The 26,320-nt window shown below is 49.9% G+C and overlaps 1 protein-coding gene across 2 annotated transcripts in view; it reads left to right on the plus strand.

The window, feature by feature from the left end:
- The first annotated feature begins 236 nt into the window (after positions 1 to 236).
- TRAP1 (TNF receptor associated protein 1) overlaps positions 237 to 26,320 on the plus strand; it is a 48,996-nt gene continuing 22,912 nt past the window's right edge. Inside the window, exons 1-5 of one of the 2 annotated variants that reach the window (XM_045461441.1) lie at positions 1,252 to 1,290; positions 2,005 to 2,095; positions 23,818 to 23,982; positions 24,829 to 24,911; positions 25,889 to 26,029. In XM_045461441.1, coding sequence (XP_045317397.1) covers positions 1,258 to 1,290; positions 2,005 to 2,095; positions 23,818 to 23,982; positions 24,829 to 24,911; positions 25,889 to 26,029 — 513 coding nt within the window. In that variant the 5' untranslated portion in view covers positions 1,252 to 1,257. Of the gene's footprint in view, positions 373 to 1,251; positions 1,291 to 2,004; positions 2,096 to 23,817; positions 23,983 to 24,828; positions 24,912 to 25,888; positions 26,030 to 26,320 lie in introns of those variants that run through there. The other variant, XM_045461443.1, reaches the window with a different exon arrangement.

Raw genomic sequence — 26,320 nt, forward strand, 5'->3', positions numbered from 1 at the left:
TTAGGGGATGCACGAAGTGAGGCCCAGCTGGCGGGCCAGGGCCCAGGGCCCGCGCGCACGTCCCGTCGTCCTTGACAACGCGACACAAGGTCACGGAGGGCCCTCCCTCAGGCCCGACTGTCCCCGCGCGGGCGGCCGGCGCCCGCGCCACGGAGGCCCCCGCCCACCCGCCGGCGCAGGCAGCGGGCCGGGCAGCCCGGCGCTCTCCGTGACGTCACCGCGCCGCGCCCCAGGAAGGCCCCGCCCCGTTCCGCCCCCCGCGGAGCGTGGTGTCCTAGGCGCTGGGTAGGACCGACATGGCGCGCGAGTTGAGGGTGCTGCTGCTATGGGGGCGCAGTCTGCGGGCGCCAGCTTTGGCGGCCGTCCCGAGAGGTGAGGGGGGCCGGGTGGCAGGCGGGCCCCGAGCCGGCTTCCTCTTCCGTGGGACACGTGGAGGTTCTGTGAGATTTATGCGCCACACACGCTGCGAACGCTGAGCGCGCGGTGCGTCCGCGTTTCTCCCCAGCCCTCAGGTAGCGGGGATGCGCCCCGGCCCGCGGGACTCCTGCAGGTGCTTCTTCGCGTCGAGCCCTCGGACCCGGGTCAAGCAGAGGGGTCGGGCGCTCCTCGCTCCTGCAGCGGAGGGCATTTTCGGAGAGTGGAAGGCGCGGGCTCGTGTGCGTTAGAAACGGACTTCACCTGGGTGATCATTTAAACTCCTTCGTGGCGATTTCATGCCTCCCCGCCCCCAAGTTGTTTTATACGGGCGTGATGCAGAAACCACTGGCTGTGCTGCTTTCAACCCTGAGTGTCCGCTATGCCTGGGAAAGCACAGGGCTGCGAACCGTGCAGAACAGGCTCTACCCTGGTGCAGTCCCCGGACTATGGTTCGTCACCGTATTCCCAGGAGATACTGGGGGTGGGGTGGGGGTGGGGCGGGGAAGAATAACCATAATCTTTCTCCTTCCCCACTGGTAAGAAACCATTGGTTGAACGACTTAGAGTTCCTTCCAGGTTCTTTGCACGGTGTTCACACACACGTGAACAGCTGTGTCTATTTTTTTAAAAAAATTTTTTTCACATTCATTTTTGAGAGACAGACAGAGCACAAGCGGGGCGGGGCGGGGCAGAGAGAGAGGGAGACACAGAATCCGAAGCAGGCTCCAGGCTCCGAGCTGTCAACACAGAGCCCGCGCGGGGCTCGAACTCACAAACCGCGAGATCATCACCTGAGCCGAAGTCTGACGCTTAACCGACTGAGCCACCCAGGGCCCCAGGATGTGTCTATTTTTATCTGAAAGGGCCTACACTGTATCTGCAGTTTGTTACTGAATTTTTACAAAAATGTTTATTTAGTTTTGAGAGAGCATGAGCAGGGGAGGGGCAGAGAGAAAGAGAGGGACAGAGGATCCGAAACGGGCTCTGCACTGACGGAGAGCCCTTATGCGGGGTTCCAACCTTGAGATCAGGACCTGAGCCACCAGGCGCCCCTGAATTGTACTTTAAGATTTTAAGTACTCTGTGTACCCAACGTGCAGCTCAGACCCCTAACCCTAAGATTCACAGTGGCATGCTCTTCTGCCCAAGCCAGCACCCCTGCTACTGAGTTGTTTATAACGTTCCCTGCAAAGCTTCCACATCTTGCTCGGTATACCCCCGGTCTGTGGCTTTCCAGTGGCTGCATAGCATCCTTTGTTATGGACTTCGCATTTAACTAGCAGTGTCCTGTGAGCCACAGGAGACCGAAGGCAGTCCCTCACTGGCCATTGTGAGGATTTTGCCCTACTGTGGAGGAGATATAAATGTAGGAACAGGTTTGGAGGAGGGGGCAGTGGTTGCAGTGGGGGTTGAGGTAGGGAGGAGGCCTGCGGGATTGTGGCTTCTCCAGGATGCTCATGGGGGAGGTGGGAGAAGTAGCCAGATCCTGAACGGTTTCTTGGAGGTCAGCAGATAGGATTTATCTGTCAACTCTCAGCAAATCAATCTGTCAGAGAAAGCAGATCTTCTCAAATTCTCATCTTACAGAAGAGAAAATCTTCTGAGCGACTCACAGTGTCATCAGCTGCTACGTGGTGTCCCTGGCAGGCAGGAAGGCTGTGGGATCCGAGGCTGACTGGTAATGGGATGTGTGTGGTCTACGCATGGATGTGTCTACAGCGTGCCTTCTCTGGGCGCCTTACTTGTTCCCTCATGTCCATCTGTGACCCGCTCCCAGTGGACATAATCAAGATTGTTTCTGTGGTTTTGTATTTGTTGTTACAGTACTGTGTAGAATGGGTGACTTTTTTTTTTTTTTTCCCCAGCCGGGATTTATTTTTTTTAATTTTTAAAGATTTACATCCCAGTTAGCATATAATACAATAATGATTTCAGGTAGAATGGACGAGTATTTAAATCTTTGTGCACATGTATGGTATTTCTTTAGAATTTTAGGATTCCAGTTTTAGAATTGATGGTTCAGAGTCTGTGCATATTTGAAATATTAGCTGATGTTGCCAAATTACTGTCCAAAAAAGCTTAAGCAATTTATATTCCCATCAGCAGGTAATGAGACTCCTTATATCAAGGCGTTTCCTTCTTAGTAGTTAGACTGTGTTCATTTGCTTAATGGCCATTTGTATGTCTCATATGAATTTCTTTTTCATATCTTTGACACTTTTTTTCTGTTCCCTGAGTTTTAAATGTCGGTGTCTGTTTTTTTAAACAGTTTCTTAAATATGTATTTATTTTCGGAGCAAGCGAGCACGAGTGGGGGAGGGGCAGAGAGAGAAGGAGAGAATCCCAAACAGGCTCCACACTCACTGGAGGGCAGTGGGTTCCACTGAGTGTGGAGCCTTGACATGGGGCTTGGTCTAATGAATGCGAGGTCACGACCTGAACAGACATAAAGAGTCTGATGCTCAACCAACTGAGCCACCCAGGCACCCCTTTATGCAATAATTTTTAAAGGTTTTGCATAGCCCACTGCAGGGCTCAAACTCAAGAACCTCGAGATCACGACGTGAGCTGCTATTAAGAGTTAGGATGCTTAACCAGTTGAGCTACCCGGGCGCCCCTCAAAATATTTTGAATGCTCTCTGGGACTTCAAAGATGTGAAGATGTGACTGATGACGTGCTGTTGCGGTCGTAGGTTAAGTAGGAGCATGTGGCTGCCGAGTGTTCGGGGCATATTGGAGGCCTCTGGCCAGACAGGGAGTGCAGAAACACGTGGATGGTTGCTTGTGTGGGTCTCCTAGAAGAGAGGGTCATGGGCCGTGTCTTGAGAGCACAGATGCAAGGTAAGGCCCCATTCTGAATGATTGGGTTTGACGAGAAATAGTATAGGGGAGTGAGTGTGAATAAGGTTGAAAATTATGTCCTTTCTGTTCTGTTAGATGTCAACTTGTGGATCATTTTCTGTAATTGTCAGGGTGGTCACAGTGCCAGACCTGGGCCAGTGCTGGAAGCACCCAGCTGCAGGCACCGTGAGGTCCACACACCTGATTTTCTGCACGCCCTCAGGACCAGGTGGCTGGTTACAGATAACGTCCCTGGTGAATCTTATGTTGATTGGTAGTTGGGAACCAACACTTGCTTCGCCTGGTAAAATGTCATTATTATAGGGAGTTAGGGCTATCAGAACCTGGGCATTCATGAAAATGTAACGTTAGTAGTAAAAAACCTAAACTGCCATGAGACTTTTTCACCAGTTCCAACAAGTAACAGAAGTAGCTGGTAGACAAACAAGAATGCCACCTCCCAAACAAGAGATGATGAGCCTGAAAAATCAGCAACAGGGAGCACCTGGGTGGCTCATTCGGTTGAGCATCTGAGTCTTGATTGCAGCTCAGGTCATGATCTCGTGGTGGTGGAATCAAGCCTCGTGTCGGGCTCTGTGCTGACAATGCAGAGCCTGCTTTGGGATTCTCTCTCCCTCCTATGCCCCTCCCCTACTCGCCACCCCACCCCCCAAATAAATAAACTTAAAAAAAAAAAAAACCAGAAACAGACTTGGTCTCCAAAAGCAAATGATTGTGTTGTGTGGTGGAGACGGTAGCGGGTTGGTCATTTCACGTGGCTTTGTAACTTTGGAGACACCACAGCCCCTCAGCCCTGTTTCCTAATCTCGAGGATGCTTTTGTTCTCACCAGTGACGTTTCCAGGACCCGTCATGAGGCAGCCACTGTAGTGCTCAAGTTACCGTCTTCTGCCTTTTCCAATCTCTGTAAGCAGGATCATCTCCTGGAATTTTCTGCCTTAGAGGCGAGACTTCCAAGGGGCGAGGAGTCTGCCCCAAGTGCCAGAACCGTCAGAAGAGTAGGGTTCCCGTTGTCGTTGTAGTTGCTCACGCAGGTTGGTTTTATTTCCCAAAATGAATCCCACCTGGACCCTGTGCAGCCACAGCCTCACATTTCTTGCTTTTGTTCTTTTGTTGTGTTATTCTTCCTTCCTGTGCCCTTACTTTGTTTTGGGGGGGGGGGGCATGCTATCTAATTTCTAACCTCCCACCTCTTGTGCTGCAGCCTGCTCAAGAATTTAGTAGGCAGATTTCAGGTGTTCCCAGGCTCTTTTCAGGATGAGCAGACAGCTCTGTGGCTCAGGTTCATCCTCCTGGGAAATAGCTGTTTGTGCTGCCACCATAACATAACAAGGATAGGTTTGATCCTTAACCTTTAGACTCTGAATGTCAGGGCCACCTCTGTAAACCGCAGTGCTGGGGCCTTGGCCAGCACGGGCGAAGCACATACACAAAGGGTGTGTGACCGACTGCCCAAGAGGCACCGGGTGGGCCTTGGGCATGAGGCACTGGGTTAGGACCAGAAGGGTTGAGTGCATCTGCAGAAGATCAGACCCACCGAAACGTAAGAGGTTAGCAAAGACCGTATTAGTCGCTGGCCGAGTTGGTGGCCAGAATTAAGGGCGGGGGGAATCTCCCAAGCGTTTTGCTCCCCCCTTGACTAAGTAAGGGAAATGGCTGCTTGAAGGAAGCCGGGTGAGGACATGCAGTGAGGCTGGTGAGAAAACAGACGTTTCCCGCCTCTGCCCCAGAGTCAGATACCAGGTAAGAAAGGCGATTTCTGTAAGGAGAGTCTCACTGAGGCAGGGTGGTGGTTGCTGTCTCAAACCAGAATTCTTGCTTGGGACCAATGAAGTGTCCCTGGTTTATGTTCGAGTGAAATGTTTTAGGTTCAAAGCCACACGATGTTCTTGAATTGCATTTTTGGTGCTTCAGCGTAGCCTTCTAGAATATTTGTTTTTTTTAAGTTTATTTAAGAAAGCATTGCACATGAGCAGGGGAGGAACAGAGAGAAGGACAGAGAGAGAGTCCCAAGCAGGCTCCTTGCTGTCACTGCAGAGCCGAGTGTAGGGCTCAAACGAATGTGAGATCATGACTTGAGCAGAAACCGAATGAGCCACCCAGGCACCCCTGAAGCCAAAGCTTTAAACTTAGAAATGTGTTGACTGAAATGAGATGGGTCAATTTGAGGCTTTTGTTGTCATAAGCTCCCTGTAAGAAATGCGTCCATATCATGACTTGCTATATACAAGGATATGTGTGTGATACAAGTATGTGTGCCTGCTTAGATGAGTTTGTAAATGCCTTTACCTTTTTTTGTTTTGTTTTTTGTAAATACCTTTATCATGAGATATGTTCTTTTGCCTTCCGTTTTGCTTTGTTTTGTTTCTTTTTAATTTCTGGTTAAACCCACATTTAGTGATTTCAGAACCAGCCACCAAACTTGGTGGGTCACCAGTTTTGACCTGTGATTTGTGAAGCTCTTTGGGTTATGTGGCTGTGCCTCCTGAGAAAATAACGATGTGTTTTTCGAGGGCCTGCTTGGACTCTAGCATCATCATGGGGAAAACAGGCGTGAGACGGTCAGGTTTAGTCTGCCAGAACATCTCCCACGTGGTGTGGCAATATCAGTTCATTTAACACACATCTCAGCTGCCTCCTGTCCACCCGGTACCGCTCTGGTGCCTCCCAGGGGAAAAAACAGACAAGAATCCTGGCCCAGGAAGGTGCTGGGGTGGAGACAAGTAAATGCAGCGTGGGTGTTAGGGGCTGAGCTCTCTGAAGAAACCAAAGCGGGAAGGAGAGCCTGACAGAAACAGGGCGGTCAGGGAAGGCCTCCTGCTAAACAAAGCGTGCAAGAAGGTGAAGGTGGCTTGGGAAGGGTGGCTTGAGCCGCGGGAGCAGCCCGTGCCAGGGTCCTGAGGCAGGAGCGGGCCGGCACGTTGCAGGGACAGCACGGAGGCCGGGACCAGTGCTCGGCCGCGCTGGAGAGCAATCAGGTCAGAAGTGTGTCTCTCCGGCTCATTGTGACTCGGGTTGAGATTTGGCCGATGGGGGAGACGAGGTGTTGAGTTCAGAGAGTTTTCTGAGAAAAATCCTAAGTTTTTGTTGCCGAGGAGAAGAAAGGCTGTTTTCCAGACCTAGTTGGTACCGGGAAAAAAAACCTTCCACCCTCCGTGTGCTGCGCGGTGGTGCCCGAAAAAGCCTCCGCCCTGGGCACAGCGCCCCGGGCCTCCCGACCCGTCCTGTGGTGTGTCTCGGGGTCCGTTTCCCGTCGCTGCCGCTGCCGAGAGCTCTGCTGTCCCCCCCACCCCCCCACGCCGTGTGGGGCCCCCTCACTCAGCCCTTTCCTGACGGGCGTCCGGGGGCGTCCGGGTCGTTGCCACGTTTGCTTTCCGTCTCGGGCCTGGGGAGCGACCGCCTGCCGCTTCTCACACCTTCGCCAGCGCGAGCCTAACATATTTTAACAGTTTGTCAGTCTGACAGTGAAAATGCTGTCGTGTTTTAAAATGCATCTCTTTAGTCCTGAGGGTGGTAAAGCCTCTTTGTCTTTGATTCAGGGCCATTGATGTTTCTCTTTTTTGGGAATTGCCGTTTTTCTCTTACGCTCTTGGGAGTTTTTATTGCAGATCTGTCAGTGACCTTCTCGTAAGGAAGCTGGCCCTCTGCCACGTTTTCCGTTGTTTTTTTCGTAGTGTGTTTGCCTGTCAACTTTAATTTTTTTTTTTTTTTTTTTTGGTAGCGTGATTATTCTTAATTGTTCATATGTGTATTTTTTTTTAAGTAAGCTTTATACCCTATGTGGGGCTTGAACTCACACCCTGAGATCAAGAGTTGCATGCTCTACTGACTGAGCCAGCTGGGCACTCCCATGTATGTATGTATGTATGTATTTATTTTTAAGTTTATTTATTTTGTGAGAGAGAGAGAGAGAGCACACGCGCACACACACACAAGTGGGGGAGGAGTGGGGTGGAGCCTGATGCTGATAGTGTGGAGCCTGATGCTTGAACTCACAAACCATGAGATCTTGACCAGAGCCAAAATCGAGAATCGGACGCTTAACTGACAGAGCCACCCAGGTGTCTCCCATGTATGTAATTTTTTCTAATTTTATTTTTTACTGACATGTAACAGACATACTAGTTTCAGGCATACACCGTAGTGATTTGGTATTCATTAATCGCAAAATGATCACCACAGTAAGTCTAGTGAACACGCATCACCTGACATAAACAATTTTTGTCTTGCAGTGAGAACTTTTAAGATTTATCCTATTTGTTTTAATTTTTATGTGCTCCATAAATTTATGGTTCGAGGGTTATGTGTCTTGTTTAGGAAGAGTTTCCTCGCTCTTAAATCATTAGAGAAAAAGATGCCGAGATCACTATCAGTAGGGCGGGCAAAGGCAAATCAAGACCACAGTGAGGTAGCCCTTCACCCCCACTCAGGCGGCGAGAATAAAAACCGTGGGTGACAACCGTAGCATCCCTGAGGGTGTGGAGAAATCAGAGCTCTCCCTGCGGGCGGGAACGTAAGGTGGTATGGCACTTTGGAAAGCCCTCTGCACTCCTCAAACGGTTAAACAGCTAGCATTCGACCCAGCAGTTCCACTCCTAGGGATCCACACAGAAACTCGTACAACAGTGTTCACAGCACAGCCAAAAAGTGCATACACCCCAGTTGTCCATTGCCTGGACTAAACGTGTGGTCTGGCCATATAACGGAATATTGGTCTGCTTTAGAAAGGAGTGAGCTGTGATACCTCGTAACGTGGACGAACCTTGAAAACCTTACGTTAAGTGAAAGAGGCCAGGTCCGGAAGACCATGTGTAGTATGATTCCATTTATGCGAAATGTCCTAAACTGGCACATCTCTAGGGCCACAGCGTGATTGCCAGAGCTGGGCGATGGGGGAATGGGGGAGTCATTGCTAATGAGTATGTGGTTTCTTTCTGAGGTGATAACATGTTCTGGAACTAGATGATGGTGACGGACAGACAACTCTGAATGTGCTAAAGCCCAGTGGCTTGTACACTTTGGGTCAATTATATCCATAAAGCTGTTTTTTTTTTTTTTTTTTTTTTTAATGTTTATTTATTTTTGAGAAACAGAGTTTGGGGGGGAGGGGCAGAGAGAGAGGGAGACACAGAATCCGAAGCAGGTTCCAGGCTCAGCTGTCAGCACAGAGCCCCACACGGGGCTCGAACTCACGAGCCACAAGATCATGACCTGAGCCGAAGTCGGACGCCCAACCAACTGAGCCACCCAGACGCCCCTCCGTAAAGGTGTTCTTAAAACCTCTTCTGTTTTCTTCTAGTACTTTCAGCTTTTATTTGCACTTTTATAGTCCATCTGGAATTTTTTATTTAGTAAGTGAGAGAGGAAATTAACTTTAATACTGTAGCTTTAAATTAATATGCTTTAGGGGCTCCTGGGCGGCTCAGTCAGTTAAGCGTCTGACTCTTGATCTCAGCTCAAGTCATGGTTTGCGTTTCGTGAGTTCGAGCCCTGCTTTGGGCTCTGCGCTGGCAGTGTGGAGCCTGCTTGAGAATCTCTCTCTCTCCCCGCTCTCTGCCCCTACCCCCATTTGCTCTCTCTCTCTCTCAAAACAAGTAAACTTTTTAAAAAGTTAAAAAAAAATTAACGTGCTTTAACACAGTTAATCATATTTCCTCATGGTTTTCAAAATTCTTGGCTATTTGTGCACATCTAGTTTTCCATATGAATTTAAGAATTAGGTTGCATAGTTTAAAAAAAAGTTTTAAGTAAACTTTACGCCCAACATGAGGCTCGAACTCCTGACCCTGAGATCAAGAGTCGTATGCTCCTCTGCCTGAGCCAGCCAGGCACCCAGAGAATTGATGTCTTTAAATATTTACTCTTCGTCTTCAGGGACATTTCCCTAAGCTTTTTCTATCCCTTTGCAAATATTTTTATGTCCCTAGTAAATTTTTTGGTGTGTTTTGTAACTGGGTAATTTTTACAGATAGGTTATTTTGCGCATCGATTACTGATGTACATAGCACAAAATTTCAAAGACACAAAGGTGTGTGCAGTGGAAAACACACCTCTGTCACTGCTGCCCTCAGACACCACTTACCCTCCTGGTGGCAGCCCCCTTAAGCCAGTTTTTTGAGTGTCCTTACAAAGATATGCTTGGCTTATGAGAGTAGTTTTCCGTGTACGTGTTCACACGTATGTGTTTTTAAACACACGGGAGCATGCAAACCCCTGTTCTGGGCCAGGTTATTTCCTTAGTATGTCTTAGAGATAATTCAACATCAGGATACTTTACAGAGACTTGCCTCATTTTTCTGCTTCAGAGTATTCCGTTATATACATATTTGTATACTGATCTTCAGCTGACCCTCAGCTTGGTCATTGGCCCCTGACCCCTGGGGGAGGGCGGGGATTTCTACCCCGGATCCTCATCTGGTGTGTCTGTACAGGCCTTTGCGTGACCCCAGCATTGACAGTCGGTGGGAAGGGGCTGGCCCTTCTGTGGCAGCCACTTTATGTCTTTAAGGGTTTGTTTTGAGTAATTATATGTATTTGATGGATTCAGAAGGTATGCATTGAGAAGTCTTGCTCTCAGCATGGTCCCCTTCTCCACTCACTTCCCCTCTCCCTCCGAGGTTGTCTCCATTAGGAGTTGCTTGCATGTCTGCCAAGGTCTGTATGATACAGGAGGTGCAGATAAACACGTGTCTTCTTTGACGCTACGTAATCTGAGTTTTAAGTCGCTGAGTAGCTGTTGGAGACTTCCCGTAGCAGCGCTGTTCCCTCCTCTCTTTGCAGCCACCGTCCATGCTGGGAGGCGCCGTGGTTTATTTCCTGGTCCTCAGCACGTGGGCACTCAGGTGGTCTCCAGGCATTTGCTGTCATGTACAGTGTTATGGTGCGTGGCCTCTCAGCTCTGTCGTCACATACAAGTTCAGGTGTACCCACAGAGGGAAGTTCCCGGATGAAATCGTCAGATGAGAGGCTGTGTGTATTTGTGGTCCTGGCCAGCGTGGCCAAATCTCCTTCCACGGGGTCAGGCCGATTCCTCCTGCCTGGAGCGGTGCCCCCACGGGGTCGCCAGAAGTACCGTGGAAGTCGCCCCAGAGCGCGGCTCTGCTGCCATCTCCCCCTTCGTGTGAAAATGAGGCTGGTCGGAGCCAGAGCATAGCGCCAGCAGGGGCGGAGCCTTGGGTCAGGGATCACGGATGGAGTTGTGGGGCCTGCCAGACCCTGCCTGACTCCCTCCTTTCCTGCACTTACCTTCCATTCATACCTGCAGGTGGCCTCCAGCGAGGGCTCCCTGCTCCGGGTGGCTTCACAGAGGTGCAGCGTCGCGGCCATGCTGTGTCCCATGGGTGACGCTATGGGGGTCAGGCTGGGCTCCGAGGGGCTCTGCGTATTTCTGCGTCTGCAAGCTCTGTGACCCCGAGAGGCTGAAGCTTCTTTCCTTCCATCCTCTCCCTTTCCCGCCTCACACATCCCATAAAAAGAAATGCATATAATATGTGTGTGCAGTTTTATAAAAAAGCATCAAATGAACACTTACTACCCAGTTGAAGGAATGGAGATTACAGGTCCCTCGAAGGCCTGTGTGCTCCTGCTGCACCCTCTTCTCTCTTTCCTAGAGGGAACTGCTGACCTGAATTTTCTGTTGGTTTTCTTTTTAATGTTTGTTTATTTTTGAGAGAGAAAAAGCACAAGTGGGGGAGGGGCAGAGAAAGAATCCCAACCAGTCTCCGCACTGTCAGCCCAGTGCGGGGCTCCAACCTCGAGATATGACCAGAGCCGAAATTAAGAGTCACAGGCTTAACTGACTGAGCCACCCAGGGCACCCAACCCCCCACTTTTTTGATGGTAGTTTGTTTTTGAGAGAGAGAGTGGTTTTTACTCTTTTGCTTTCTGTTTTGTATGGATATATATGTATCTAATTTTGTATAAGCACGTACAGTTTATTAAATCATACTGTGTGTTCTGATGGGACTTTCTTGGGTCAGCTTTTTTTTCTTAGCTTTATTCATGCTAAAGGTGTAGCTCATTGGTTATTGGTTTTGGCTGCTAATCCCATTGTATTGATACGCCACCCAGGTGCCCCCACCCCATCTTTTCTTCCAGACTGGTTGACTTAGGTGTTTTTGTATTTTTTCTTTTTATTTTATTTTTTTAATTTTTTTTAACGTTTTATTTATTTTTGAGACAGGGAGAGACAGAGCATGAACAGGGCAGGGTCAGAGAGAGGGAGACACAGAATCTGAAACAGGCTCCAGGCTCTGAGCTGTCAGCACAGAGCCCGACGCGGGGCTCGAACTCACGGACCGCGAGATCGTGACCTGAGCTGAAGTCGGCCTCTCAACCAACTGAGCCACCCAGGTGCCCCACTTCTTTTTTTAAAGAAAGTGTTTTAAATGTTTATTTTTGAGATAAAGACACACAGATTGCAAGCAGGGAAGGGACAGAGAGAGAGAGGGAAACACAGAATCTGAAGCAGGATCCAGACTTTAAGCTGTCTGCACAGAGCCTGAGGTGGGGCTCAAACTCACAGACTAAGAGATCATGACCTGAGCTGAAACCAAGAGTCAGACAGTTAACCGACTGAGCCACCCAGGTGTACTTTACCATTTCACTTTTCATTTTAGTGTCTGTTTTTGTTTTTTAATGAACAGAAGTTATTAATTTGTCAAATATACCAGTCTTTCCCTTTGTGGTTTACCCCAGGGTTCTGCAAAGTAAGGTCTGTGGGTCAGGTCAGGCTCCCAGCCTGTTTTTGTAAGTAAAGTTTTCTTGGGACCCAGACATGCTTATACTTTCACACATTTGTGGCCATTTTCCTCCTGTAATGGCAGAGTTGAGCCAGAGAGACCACAGGGCTCAGAAAGCCTAAAATATTTAACCACCTGCCTTGTCCAGAAAAAGTTTGCCAAGCTCTGTTTACCCCAAGGTCATAAAGACCATCTAATTCCTTAGAAGTCGTCTCCTGATGCATTTCTACCAAACAGGAGTGGGAGCCTTTATTTAAAGCTATACTCATTCTTTCTTTGCTGGTAAACTTTCCCAAGGGCTTTATTTTCAAGATTAGAAGATTAGAAAAGACTTGCAGACTAGCAGTCAAGGGCTAAGTCTGGCCATAAACAAATCGTGTTTGGTCCAAACATCAAAAAATAATTTTTTTTTAATGTTTTTATTTTTAAGAGAGAGAGAGAGAGAGACAGAGCATGAGCGAGGGAGGTGCAGAAAGAGAGGGAGACACAGAATTCGTGGCAGGCTCCAGGCTCTGAGCTGTCAGCACAGAGCCTGACGCAGGGCTCGAACTCACGAGCCGTGAGATCATGATCTGGGCCGAAGTTGGACACTTAACTGACTGAGCCACCCAGGTACCCCTTTAATTATGTTTTTAATGTGTATTTTTGAGAGAGAGCGTGAGCAAGCGTGAGTGGGGGAGGGGCAGAGAGAAAGGGAGACACAGAATCTGAAGCAGGCTCCAGGCTCAGAGCTGTCAGCACAGAGCCCGACGCGGGGTTCCAACTCACGAATGGTGAGATCATGATCTGAGCTGAAGTCGGACACTTAATTGACTGAGCCACCCAGGTGCCCCATGATCGAAACATTTTTTTAAAAGTATAGTTGCAAACATTAAAAGATTTCACATAAATATTTGAGCTGCTTCTTTCTTTCAAAAGAATTAAAGGTTCCACGAGTTGGGGCCTGCGTTCTACAATGGCAGCAATCTCGAATCCAGAGGTTGCAGTGTAGTGGCGGCTGCTGCCTCCTACAGCTGGGCCTGCGGTCTGTGGCCTGCCGCACCCAGGTTCTCAGTTGCTCCCTCATCCCGAGCCCATTAGTACCATTTCTTCTTTTGCTGTTATTTATTCTTATAGTAAATTATATCGATTGATGGCCTAGTGCTAAACCAGCCTTGCATCCCTGAGAAAACCCCCCTGGTTGTGATATAGCTTTCATTTTTACATATCGTGGGATTTGATTCGCTAAATTTTTAAGGACCTCCATGTCCATAAGGGATGTTGGTCTCTTTATTATTTTTTTTAATGTTTGTTTACTTTTGACAGTGAGAGTATGAGCAGGGGAGGAGCAGAGAGAGAGGGAGACACAGAATCCGAAGCAGGCTCCAGGCTCTGAGCTGTCAGCACAGAGCCTGCTGCAGGGCTCGAACCGACGAACTGCAAGATCATGACCTGAGCCGAAGTCGGACGCTTAACCGACTGAGCCACCCGGGCGCCCCTGGTCTCTTATTTTTTATTGTGCGTGTGTAATGTTTCTAGCCGACTTTGATACTCGGGTTATGTTGTCCTCATAAAACTGGTCAGAAAATATTTCACTCCTTTTCTGTTTTCTGAAATAGTTTCTTTTCCCCATGTTTGATAAGTTTCACCAGTAAAAATTCTGGGCCTAGGATTTCATCCATGGCAATAATTTGGAAAGCAAATTTAATTTCTTTATTAGATACAAGTCAATTAAGAATGTCTGTTTTACCTTCTGTCACCCTGGATACGTTTCCCTTTTTTTTTCAAGGAATTTATCCATTTCATCTAAGTTGTTAAATTTCTTGCCATGAACTTGTTCATAATGTTTCTTCTTTGTCCTTTTAATGTGTATAGAGTGTGTAATGATAACCCCACCTTCATTCCTGATGTTAGTGATTGATACTCTTTTCTTTATCAGTTTGGGAGTTTGTCTGTCACGTTCCTTGATCTTTTTCAAGAATCAGCTATGGCTTGGCTAATTTTCCTCATTTATTTTCTGTTTCATAAATTTGTGCTCTTTGTTATTACCTCCCTTCTCTTTTATTTGGGTTGACTTTGTACTTTTTTCTAAGGTGAAACCTTAAGTCATTGATTTTAGACTTGTTTACTAACATAAGCATTTAGAGCTGTAAGTTTCCTGATAGGTGCTTCTGTGGGTGATCCCACAACTTTGAACATACTATATTTTCATTATTAACTAGTGATATCCTTGTGATTTCTTCTTTGACCTATGGATCATTTAATATATGTGGTTTAATTTCCAGATACTTGGGGTTTCCTAGCTATTTTATTATTACCGATTCTGACTTAATTCTGTAGTGTTTGGAGAGCTTATTCTGTATTGATTTAGTCCTACTAAATTTATTAAGGCTTGTGGTCCAGTTCACCTTCTTTCCTTGTAAATGTACCATGTGCATTTGAAAGAAATTGTCTTTTCAAAAAGAAACGTATTTTGGTGTGTGTAGTCTATGAGTATCCAGTCAGAGTTTCATACTGTAGCTCAGACAGTCTGTATCTGGATTTATTTTATTGTTTGATCTCACTCTGTCAGTTGTTGAGAGAGGGATCTTAAATCTCCAACTCTGGAATTGTCTTCTTTAAATTTATTTTTATTTTATTTATTTATTTGTTTATCATTTTTTTATTTTTACTTATTTATTGTTAACGTTTATTTATTTTTGAGACAGAGAGAGACAGAGCATGAACGGGGGAGGGTCAGAGAGAGAGAGAGGGAGACACAGAATCTGAAACAGGCTCCAGGCTCTGAGCTGTCAGCACAGAGCCCGACGCGGGGCTTGAACTCACGAACCGCGAGATTGTGACCTGAGCCAAACTCGGACGCTTAACCGACTGAGCCACCCAGGCGCCCCAATATTGTTATTTTTTTTTTTTTTTTTTTTAGAGAGAGCGCACACAAGCAGGAGAGAGGGGCAGAGGGAGAGAGAATCCTAAGCAGGCTCTACACAGCACAGAGCCCGACCCAGGGCTCACTCCCACAACCCTGGGAACATGACCTGAGCTGAAATCAAGAGTGGGATGCTTAACCGACTGAGCCTCCCAGGTGCCCCAGCTCTTGTTTTAAAGTGGATTATTAATCTGGTTGGACCCCAGCTGCACACACAGCAGTTGGATTCTTTTAGCCTTAACCGGACTATTTGCAGTTTGTCCCCCACACACAGTTCAGGGGGTCAGCCAGATATTTAGAAGAATTTATTCCCAGAATTGGGGACTCCGTCTCTCTGACTCTGTCATTTCTGGGACCCTCTCCAACTCCCCACTCTTCACCTTTTACGGTTCCCCTAGTGCCGCCTCCGGTTCCTCAGGGGCCGTGTCTGTGTCAGCCGCCCTGGGTTGAACCTGCCCTCCTCCCATGCTGTTCTCTTCTTCCACGTGTCAGCTCTCCCCGAGGGTCTGCCTGCTTTGGCTGACTTCTCCAGAGCCTGTAGGTAGCCCTTTTGTGTGGTTCCTAAGTTCACGGGTGTCCTCCACAGGCAGTTTGGCTGGAGGCTGTGACCCCGCCATGCTGCAAGTGGCGCTCTTCACAGTAAAGACAAAAAGTTAAATTGTTCTCGTCCGTATCGTACGTGGTAAGTGGGAGATTGTGCATTTCGGATAAGTAATTCCAGGAAAACAGTCTGCCTGTTGCTCACAGCTTAAAGTACTAAGTATGCCTGCGTCTAAAGTGCAGTACTTAACGTGCCATTTTGAAGCAAAACCGTGGTAAGCAAGCTCAGTGGCTGACGTAGAGAAGAGTGATAAAAAACAAAAGGACCCAGTGTGTTTTGACTCATTTGCCTTCCTTGACGGCCCCTATAGGCCGTTGTACTTTTACTTTTTTTTTTTTTTTTTCAACGTTTATTTATTTTTGGGACAGAGAGAGACAGAGCATGAACGGGGGAGGGTCAGAGAGAGAGAGAGGGAGACACAGAATCGGAAACAGGCTCCAGGCTCTGAGCCATCAGCCCAGAGCCTGACGCGGGGCTCAAACTCACGGACCGCGAGATCGTGACCTGGCTGAAGTCGGACGCTTAACCGACTGCGCCACCCAGGCGCCCCTAGGCCGTTGTCCTTTTAATCCCTCTTCCCAGTCACCGATGGCCCTGCACTGAGCGACTTGTGGCTGACCGGATGTCCTTGTGCTTCCACCTAGCGATGCACGTGCTGGTAAGTTGCATGTTTGTAACGAGCTGCTTCTGTGCCAGGGGCTGTGGTGTTCGGAGAAACGTGGCTCTTCTTGCCTTGGTTGAGCTTGATACTAAGAAATGTTGTAATTTGGTGAAATGTTTTCCATGAGCAAACAGTTAATCGTAGAAGTGCCACAAGCTGGCTTATAACAGCAGTTTCAAATGAGTAGCATAGAAAATAAGTACTCCAAATTCCGTCGAAAGAGGGGGTTGAGCCACTGGGGATGGGAGAGCCTCACACCAGGTCCTGAAACACTTCGGGTGGAGAGGAATGTGGTCGCTGGCAGAGGAAACAGCATGAGCACTGGCCCGTGTGGGGGGGTGTCAGACTCAAACTGTCGTTGCCATTTTGTGTGCCCCCAAACCACCAAACAGCTGGATACTCCGACATTGTAGCCTGGCCCTGAGGCTTGTGGTTTTTCCTTCAGGGTATAGAGGAAGCGCGAGGACCGACAGTGTGCAGGTCACGTATCTGTATCTGGTTCGGGCAGGTTTACTGCTCTGTTGGTTTATTCTTACAGTCGTTGTGAAAAGTTAACCCCAAATCAGATTTGCTCTTAATAGTGCTGTTGATTAATGTAATCTCGGAATTCTACTGGAAAGTTTTAAAGTCCTGGTTGGAAATACGGATTGGTTCTTTCTTCCTTTTTCCTAACAGTGAGGACTTCTATTCCTCCATCACGAACAACATATTAAATCATTTCACAAATATTGTATTAAGTGGGAGAAAAAAACCAACAGGAGTAGGAAAAGTAGGCCGTGGGAAAATTGCATGAATCTTAGTGAGGAAGGCCTTTCCAAACGAGGCTGTTTTGGGGAGGCTGCCGTGTGTCGCCCAGGACAGCTGCCTCGAACCTCATGGGATCCGTGGCTACGCTCAGCCTGGGCCTCAGGAGGAAGGTGGATCAGCGGGTGTGCTGGTACTTGGAGCTCTGTGACGTCTGTGCCACTGGATGCATCTAGCGCAGTGAGCTGCTCACCGTCCTCCAGGCCGTCGGAGCCATTAACCCCTGCGGCCACTCGACCGTGAGTGTGGAGTCACCAATATGGTGTTCTCCAAGATTGAGGTCAACGGGGTCGGAGAGCCGCCCCTGGGGGAGCTCACGGAGGGCATCCAGAAGGACCAGATGCTCCTGGGTGTGGCGACAGGGAGCCCGGACCTTACCTGCGTGGTGCCCAGGTCCCAGAACAGGAAGGAGGACAATGAGGGGGAGGGGACCGGTGGCCGGGAGACTGAGGCAGCTGGCCCAGCCCACCGCCAAGCTGCTTCTCTGTTGGGGAGGGGATGCCTGTGATCCCTGGGGTCGTGATTGTTGGAACACTAGATACAGTGTTCTGGGAAAGAAAGACTAATTTCGTTAAGACATAAAGCGCTCTTACAAGTCAATAAGAAAAAGATTGTAGTGCAAGAATGGTCAGAGGATGCCAAAAGTCCGTCATCAGAAAAGAAAATAGGAAATATTTACAGGGGCGCCTGGGTGGCTCAGTCAGTTAAGCATCCAACTTTTGATTTTGGCTCAGGGCATGATCTCACAGTTGGAGAGTTCAAGCCCCTAGTCAGGCTCTGTGCTGACAGTGAGGATCCTGCTTAGGATTTTCTCTCTCAAATCCTTTCAAAAAAATTGAAATACACCTAAAACATTTTTTAAAAAAAGAAAATACTTTTAATACATTTTTCAAAATACATTTTTAAAAAAAGAAAAAATGTTAATGTGTATTTTATTTTTGAGAGCGTGAGTGGGGGAGAGGCAGAGGGCAAGGGAGATTCAGAATCCAAAGCAGGCTCCAGGCTCTGAGCTGTCAGCACAGAGCCCGACGTGGGGCTCGAACCCACAGACTGTGAGATCATGACCTGAGCCGAAGTCAGAGGCTCAACCGACTGAGGCACCCAGGTGCCCCCAAAAAGTAAATATTTATAAATAAGGGCAGGTCTGTCTCGCTCCTAGTAAGGGGAATGAAAATGACAGCTATAGCAAAAGTCTCACCTGACTGATGGGCAGAGATCCAAACGTTCCCAGCACCACCCTGGCAGCCACGTGAGGTGACACTCCCGTGGTGCTGCCCGAGTGTAAACCGATGGTCTCTGGAGGGTGACCCGGCAGCATCAACCACGGTTTAAACTGGACCCAACCTGGGACGTGGTGACTTTCTAGATGTGCGCCCAGATGCAGGCTGGGCTGTAAATGAAGTGACACGTGCAAGGATGTCCCTCACGGTGTTGTTTCATATTTCGGAATATTCTGTGCTTTACAGAGCTCTCACGGAAATACCGCCTGGGATCCCCTCCTCTTGGTTTCCCCTAATGTTAACGCCTCCCGTAGCCTGCGGCAGTTACTGAACGCTAAAGTCGCGGTGCCCTGTGCTAGCAAGTGGCGTGCCAGTCGTGCTGGCGCTGATCCTGTTTCACCATTGATGTCCTCTTCTGTCCAGGGCCGCGTGGTCATCATGCCACCTCAGTGCATCCCAGTCTGTCTGTCCTTCTGGATCGCGACACTTGGGAAGAGTACTGCCCGGGGCTTCGCAGGGTGTCCCTAGATGTGGGTTAGTCTGACGATTTTACGGTTACGTTGAGATGCATGTTTGGTAGGAACACGCCGGAGGGGAGGCCACGCCCTCTCACCCCACCGGCACTGCAGGCGTTGACCCGTCTCGTGCCGGGTGACTTCATTTGGAGATACCTGGCCATTTTCTTCACGGTCCACCACTGGTCTTTTTCTTTGAAATCAGTGGGTGTCGGGGCGCCTGGGTGGCTCGGTCAGTTAAGCGTCCGACTTCGGCTCAGGTCATGATCTCACGGTCCGTGAGTTCGAGCCCCGCGTCGGGCTCTGTGCTGACAGCTCAGAGCCTGGAGCCTGTTTCCGATTCTGTGTCTCCCTCTCTCTCTGCTCCTCCTCTGTTCATGCTCTGTCTCTCTCTGCCTCAAAAATAAATAACGTTAAAAAAAAAAAAAGAAATGAGTGGGTGTCTCGTGGTGGACACGTGGAGATTTTGCAAACGTTCTCTTTCTTGAGGACGTTTAAACAGCAGTTTATCCCTGTAACCGGCCTCGACTGCCACGCTTGCCCGACGGAGGTGGCCTCTTTCCACCATTCCTTACACGTTTATTAATTGTGAGTTGTGAGTTGTGAGGAAGAGGTCTTTCCTCCCCCATTTATTTATAAGTCATTTGTGGACTCATGGATGTTTCTTTGATTCGTAGGCTTCCATCCTCCTTGTGTTGCTCAGATGGCCCCGGGCTCTGCCTCTGGGAGTGCCTTCCAGGTGGAGCCGGTGCCCTCGTGAAGCACCCTCCTTGTGAGCCCTTCATCCCTTCCTGGCGGAACCTGGGGAACCGAGGTCTGGTGCCGGGGAGGGCGGCCGGCCACCACCCCTGGCCTGACCAAGGCGTGGGCTGAGAAACGGTTCTGGGGCGGCCGCCCTCCCTGGTGACAGGCGCTGTCGCTGCCGGAGCTCCCGCCTCCAGGCCTGTCAGCGGACGGCTAGGAAGTATGTGTACGTGGACCCCCACACGCACCTCAGTGTTTGTTTCTAAACCCAGTCTGTCCATAGCGGGACAATCCTGCTTCTGCTCCGATGCCAACCTGCGCCGGTGGCTGGCCCTTTCCCTGTTGGTAACTCCTTGCTCCTAACTCAAGGTCCACCGGTACTCCCTTGGCAGATCCGGCAGTTTGAGGATGGCTCGTGGTTTGCTACGGTGATTGGACGCAGGCCTTTTTGAGGCTGACTTCAGGAGACGGTGCCAGTACCATTTTCTAAAGCGACTTAGGTTAGGATGCTTATGCTGTTTATGATACAGTTACGCACGTTTGCTACTGTTTCTTTCTCGGTGAATGTTCCCCACATGCCCGGGTTGCTCTGACTTACTCTGTGGTCCTGTGGTTCTCAGAGTCAGGTACGAAAGGGTGTGCTCAGAAACGTCACGTTCCCCTCAGCTCTGCTACCCTGTCCCCAGCCCTCCACTCTTTCCGTTTTGTTCCCACATACCCATTATGGGTTGAACTGTTGCCTCCCTAAAAGATACTGAATTCCTGACCTCCGTGACCTGTGAGTGGGACCTTTTTGGAAACAGGGTCCTCGCAGATGATCAAGTTAAGATGAGGCCATTAGGGTGGACCCTCATCCACTGTGGCCGTGTCTTTATAAACAGTGGAATTTGCATGTGGAGTCACACGTGCAGAGAGGGAAGACGCGGTGTCCAAGCCAAGGGACACTTGAGGCTACGGAAGCGAGGAGAGGGGCCTGGGACAGAGTCTTCGCGCAGCCTCAGAAGGAGCCACCCCTGCCAGCGCTCTGTTCTTGGCCTCGCGCCTCCTGAACTGTGAGCTGAGAGATTTCTGTCGTTTGAGCTGCTCTGTCTGTGGTGCTCTGTTCAGCAGCCCCGTGAAACAGTCTCACAAGTTTCTGGTTACTCCTGTCTGTGTTTCTTCCTCACGGAGGAGTGGAGACGCTCAGTCTTTCTGTATCCTCTCCTTCCGTCCATGAAAGGTGACACACAGCACACAGTTCTGTGGCACTTCGGGGCATTGGTTTTAACAGCATGAGGCTAGGAACAGTTGAAACACCCATCGGCTGAGCACTCCTTGCCCATTACAGTGGAGTATTATTTGTTCGTTAAAAAGAATAAGGAGCTCTGGGTGGCGAAATGGAGTATGTGAGATGTGTTTAGTTTTCGTTTTAGTTTCAGTTAACATAAAATATGGTGCTGTATTAGTTTCAGGCATGCCGATTAGTGGTTCAACACTTCCTACTTTGCCCGGGGCTCATCACCTGTTCAACCCCTCCCCCTGCCCTGAGGCGGGGGGGGGGTGTGTTCTTGATTAAAATACTTAACATATAGAATATGACCCAGAAGTAGAAAGGCCTGCCAGCATCCGACAGCTCCCCTCCCTCCTCTGGAGTTTGGAACAGGCCATCTGTAGGAGCGTCAAAATACTGAGAGCCCATCGCCTCTGAGTTTTTTGATTTCATGGGCCTTCTGGTTTCCTTTGGGGTAAGAATGACTTTTATTTGGGGAGACATTGAGGGAATGCGATCTGTTTTCTGAGAGGACCGGAAAGCACATGGCAGGAAGAAGCCTCTGTTAGCAGAACAAGGTGGGAGAGAAAGTGGGGATGAATGGTCAGTTCAGTAGGTTCTTGCAAATGCATTGGTCAAGAGTACTTCACTCCAAGTAGAATTAACCAGTGGAAAACCAGCTGCTTCTCTTGAGGCCGTCTGTGTTACCTGATGATTGCGGGGTACATCTACAGGAACGTGGGAAATGATCCCTGTGTGCTGAGCTTGGTGGTGTAGGGGAAAGGGGCACAGGTACCCCAGTGCTGGTGACCATGCAGGTTGGGGCCGTGAGGGGCAGGAGGAGGTAGGATTCCAGAAAATTCGGAGGATGTTGCTTGCTGGAGGGCAGGGAATACCAGCCGGAAGCATTGAGAGTTGACAGGGTTGCGTTCAGGAATGAGTCTTCAGAATTGGGGAAATAACCGTTGGAATTGTCGCTGGAAGAGTAACGTATAGAAATTTAAGGGACAGATTGGAGGAAATGGGACTGCAGACAGGGAGACCCCCTCCAAGGCTTTTGAACCCATCGAGATGCGGGCACCAGGGGCTGGATGGGACAGCGGGAGTTGCCCTCGCGGCATGGTGGGGGCCGGGGGAGGGGGAGCCCTGATGAGTGCTACGCTCCCACCTTCCCACTGGCAGAAGACTCCTGAACACCACACCTCTGTCCCTTCCTGTGGCTAGGCGGTAGGGTGGGGTGCCAGTCAGCCCAGGGTGGAGGAGGAGGAAGGGGAGGAGGACTTCTGAAGGGCTGTTGGCTCCACTGAGGCTCTGGCTGCTCCTCTCTCTGATGCGGGACCCGCCTTGGGGCCAGACGCTCATAAGTCAGCAGGGCCCCTATGGAACTTGAACCCACATCCCGTCCTGAGGCTGACCCTGGTCTCCTCCCTCACCCATTCCTCGTTATCCCAGTCCCATCAATTTTCTCCCTAAGTCCTGCCCTTCTTCAGAGCAGGGGCCCAGCTTTTGTGGGGAACCCGTCCCTGGCAGGAGGCAGCAGGACAACTCACTGGGGTCATGGGGTGGGGAGGTGCTGCCTGGGGTCACGGGGGCTTTGTCACTCCTGGCTTGGTGCAGAGTGTTCACCAAACCCTCTAACCAAGTAGCATTTCATTCTAGGAGTGCCCCAGCTTTCTGTTCTTTCTTTTCTTTCCAGAGAATTACACGTTCAGACTTCTTGGAAATTGAATATTTTCTGAATCAGAGTAGGCGTTTTTAAGGTGTTCTGCATAGAGATAAAGGCTAAGGTCATGTTATTTGTAAATCTAGGAGTAAACTTAAAGAAAAGGCAAGTTTTTATACCTTGTAGGGACGTGGATGTTGATATGTTGGGCTTCGAACCCTCCAGGTCCTTTCTGGACATTCGAATTCATTCCTTTCTGACGTGTGTGGGAGCCAGCAGGCCGGTGCATCTCATGTAGGTCTAGACTTTGACACGGGGTGTCTTGCGTTGTCTGACGTGTGTCCTTGAAAGCATCGGTCATTAAGCACCTCCTAACTGACCCCAGGCTCTGGCTTGGTGGCCTGGAGTCAGGTGAGCGATGCTGTCCTGAGGGGCTGCTAGTAAGGTGAGTTTCCTGCCCAGGAGCCTGGAGGCGTCTGCGTTTCTGTGGTCTCCAAGGGCAGACAGCGCTGCCCACGCCAGGCTGCAGACCTCAGTGTCAGATAGGGGGGTCGCCTTCTTTCCTCACAGCGGTCCCTCAGTTGGCCATGCTGAGCGAGAAATTACAGAAAACTAATGTGAAACCGTGTGAGTCCCCTTCCTGATTACCAGGTAGGGGGGATCATCTGCTGGTTTCCAGTTTTTAAATGTACTAATTTTAAATTATTTATTTACATGTATATTTTTTAGTGTTTATTATTTACGTTTAGAGAGACAGCACAAGCTGGGGAGGGGCAGAGAGAGAGGGAGACATAGAATCCGAAGCAAACTCCAGGCTCTGAGCTGTCAGCACAGAGCCCAGCGCAGGAACCGTGAGATCATGACCTGAGCTGAAGTTGGAGGCTTAGCCAACTGAACCACCTAGGCACCCCCAAATGTACTAATTTTAAAAGAGTTTGGACAAGAAGGGAAGCAGTCAAGAAGTATTCTTTAGAACATGGTGAGACTGTTTCAGACCATTAGTGTAAAAATTTGGATCCCTCTTAGGTGTATATTTTTTCCTCCTCCTTTTCCTGGGTGTCACAGGGTGAGGAAGGCTGGCCTGTGTTACTTCGGGCTCCTAGAGGGGCCGTGAGCCTCGAGGCGTGTCTGAGTCTGCGGGTTTGTGCCTGTTTGAGGCCTCTGCCTGTCTCGCGCACCTCTGCCCTGCGTTGGGACTCTTTCTTGGTATTTGATATGTGTGAGGCTGTGTTCCCAAAACTTCGCTGAAACACCCACGCTGCTCAGCGTTCAGTCACTTGTGATTTCTCCTGGTGCCACTGGGTCTTCTGGGCAGCGGCTGGCCTCGGACAATTCCACGCGGGCACCTGCAGCAGCGGCCAGATGGAAACACGTCAGGGTGTTGTGTTTCCGATGTCTTTTTCATGCTTGTTCTTTCCGCGTGTTTGTCTTTTCAGGAAAAGCCACTCTGGGTCGTTGGCGGACCCCAGCCCCATCCAGGAACCCCGGGAGAAACCTGGCTTCGAGCTTCCACGCCGCACGGCTCTTCAGCTCGCAGGCTGCTGAGGACCGGACAGAGGAGCCCCTGCACTCCATCATCCGCAGCACGGAGACCGTGCAGGGTACTGTGTTCAGCCGGCCGGGGTCCGCGGAGCCGTGGCCTCGTTGCTGGCCTGTGAGGGGAGGTTTTTGAGGCAGAAGCAGTGATTGGTAAAGCCACCCACTCGCTTCGGATGGAAGGTCTTCGTGGGAGGGAGGGTTCCCCAAAGCAGAGCGTCGTCTGTTCCCGTCTTCGCAGGGACTCCTGACCGCCGTCCCGGCGTCTTGCCCCCCTCGGGTGTTTGCCCGGGAGTCCGCGGTGGGGTCCTTCCCCAGATGGGGATCTGGGGCACGTCTGCTCACGATCTTGGAGGTGGGATGGAAACTCGGTACTGGCCCTGCCGGCACAGGACAGCCTCCGACGCCGTCCTGTCTGCTCCCGGGCCCAGGAGAGCAGTCTGTGGAGCGGGGCCATTTCTGGCTTTCAGATGACAACACCGACTATGATATTTGGGTTAGAAGTGAGGTTTTGTTAGTCTTCTGAATGATTAATTTGGAAGCCACAGTTCTGAAGAATAGAATGCAGGGTCTGGTTGTTAGAGGCAGTATGGTTCTCACGTCCAGGCACCTCGGGAAGTGCCGGCCTCGATGTTCCCTTGAGGTGGCCGTCCCGCGCGACAGGTGAGTGGCAGGAGGCGGGGGAGGCTCCCTTTGCCCCTTTCTGTGGACGGAGCGGGCCCACTGGCTCGTTCCTTGCGGACGCCTCCTGCCTGAGAGCCCCGATGGCTTGGCTTCTTCCTTTTTTGTTTACTCTTGTGAAAAACGTTTAAAGCTCATTACCTGAAACAGTTGTTTGGATGTTACGTAGCATATTCTTCCACGAAAATAGAAATTAAACTTTATTGGTTGTTTCTGTGATTCATCACTAGGTTCCATTTCCAGACATGAGTTCCAGGCCGAGACAAAGAAGCTTCTGGACATTGTTGCCCGTTCCTTGTACTCCGAGAAAGAGGTGTGGCACCTGCTAATCACTGCCAGCACAGCGGGGTTTTTATTTTTGGGGGGAGAGGGGACACACGATTTTTATGCTCTTCTGGGGAAATGCTAGATAGTCTCTTAGCTGTGAGAACACATTAAATCTCTACAGGTCCGGATCTTAGCTACCGGTAAGAGGATTTTAACTAAAATCTATTCGGGTTTCACGGACAGATAGGCCCAGATGATTCTTCCTGCTAGATTGACTCTGGGGGTTAATTGATCTTGCTGATAGTTTAGAATCCCTTCCAGATACTGGCACGGGGGCCCTGCTGGGATTCGTTTCTGCGGTGGTGGAGTCGTGTCGTGAGGCCGCGGGAGGGAGACCCCAGCCCTTTGGCGAGGGGGGCAGGGAGATGAAGCGGAGTGAGGGGTGACAGGCAGTGTGGGAGAGGAGAAACGGTCCACTGCCGGCTCGTTATTGCTGCAATGCAAAGGGGAACTTTGAGCACGATATTCCAAAGTTAAAAGGGACTTTTTAGGGAATACTTTCAAGCCTTGTTCTGTCACGCACTGTATTCAGGTAGCCCCCTGGCACCCAGAGGTGTGTCTGTGTAGGTGGAAGTGCTGTTTGAGGCAAAGGTGCTTTCTAGACACAGGTGGTTGGGCCCTGGGGCTCCTTCCTCCCCGCACATGCTCGACCCTCCTTAAAGCCATGGGTCCTTCTTCAAGGGTCAGAAGAAACCCAGGTTGGGGGATAGGTATTTGGACATCCCTGGTCAGGAGTCAAGTAAGAAGTGCTCACCCGGGGCTCTTAAAATTTGAGCTGACGGAACAGATTGATGCTTGACTTCGGGCTTGATTTTGAGGGTCAGGGTTTCCTCCTCAGGGCTGTCAGGGCCTTACGTCATTTTGTGACCTGCCCCCGAGGACAGTGAGTTGTGTCTGAGAACATTTGGGGTCCGCACGCCGCACAGCTTCTGCGGCGCTGGCATCGTCCTTCGGTGTCCGCAGGTGTTTATACGGGAGCTGATCTCCAACGCGAGCGACGCCTTGGAAAAGCTGCGGCACAAGCTGGTGTCTGAAGGCCAAACGCTGCCAGAAATGGAGATTCACTTACAGACGGACGCTGAGAAAGGCACCGTCACAATCCAGGTACCCTCCGAAGCGCCCTGATGCTTGTCGTGCGCGCAGGTCCTGCCTTTTTGTTACGCCTCTAGGCTCCAAGTGATGCGCCGACTGTCTTCATCGTTAACTGTTACTTTCATGTAGTGTAAAAATAATGCTCGTTCAGTGTAGAAAATGTGGAAGACGCAGATAAGCCGAACAGAAGCAAATTTCAAATCACCCCATCATTCGAGGCTAAGCACTGTTACCATTGTGGCATATATCAATTTAGGTTTTTGGGGTCTGCATTTACTTACATGTCTAAACATTTTTAAACCA

Source organism: Leopardus geoffroyi, chromosome E3, assembly GCF_018350155.1.
Source record: "Leopardus geoffroyi isolate Oge1 chromosome E3, O.geoffroyi_Oge1_pat1.0, whole genome shotgun sequence".
Taxonomy (NCBI): domain Eukaryota; kingdom Metazoa; phylum Chordata; class Mammalia; order Carnivora; family Felidae; genus Leopardus; species Leopardus geoffroyi.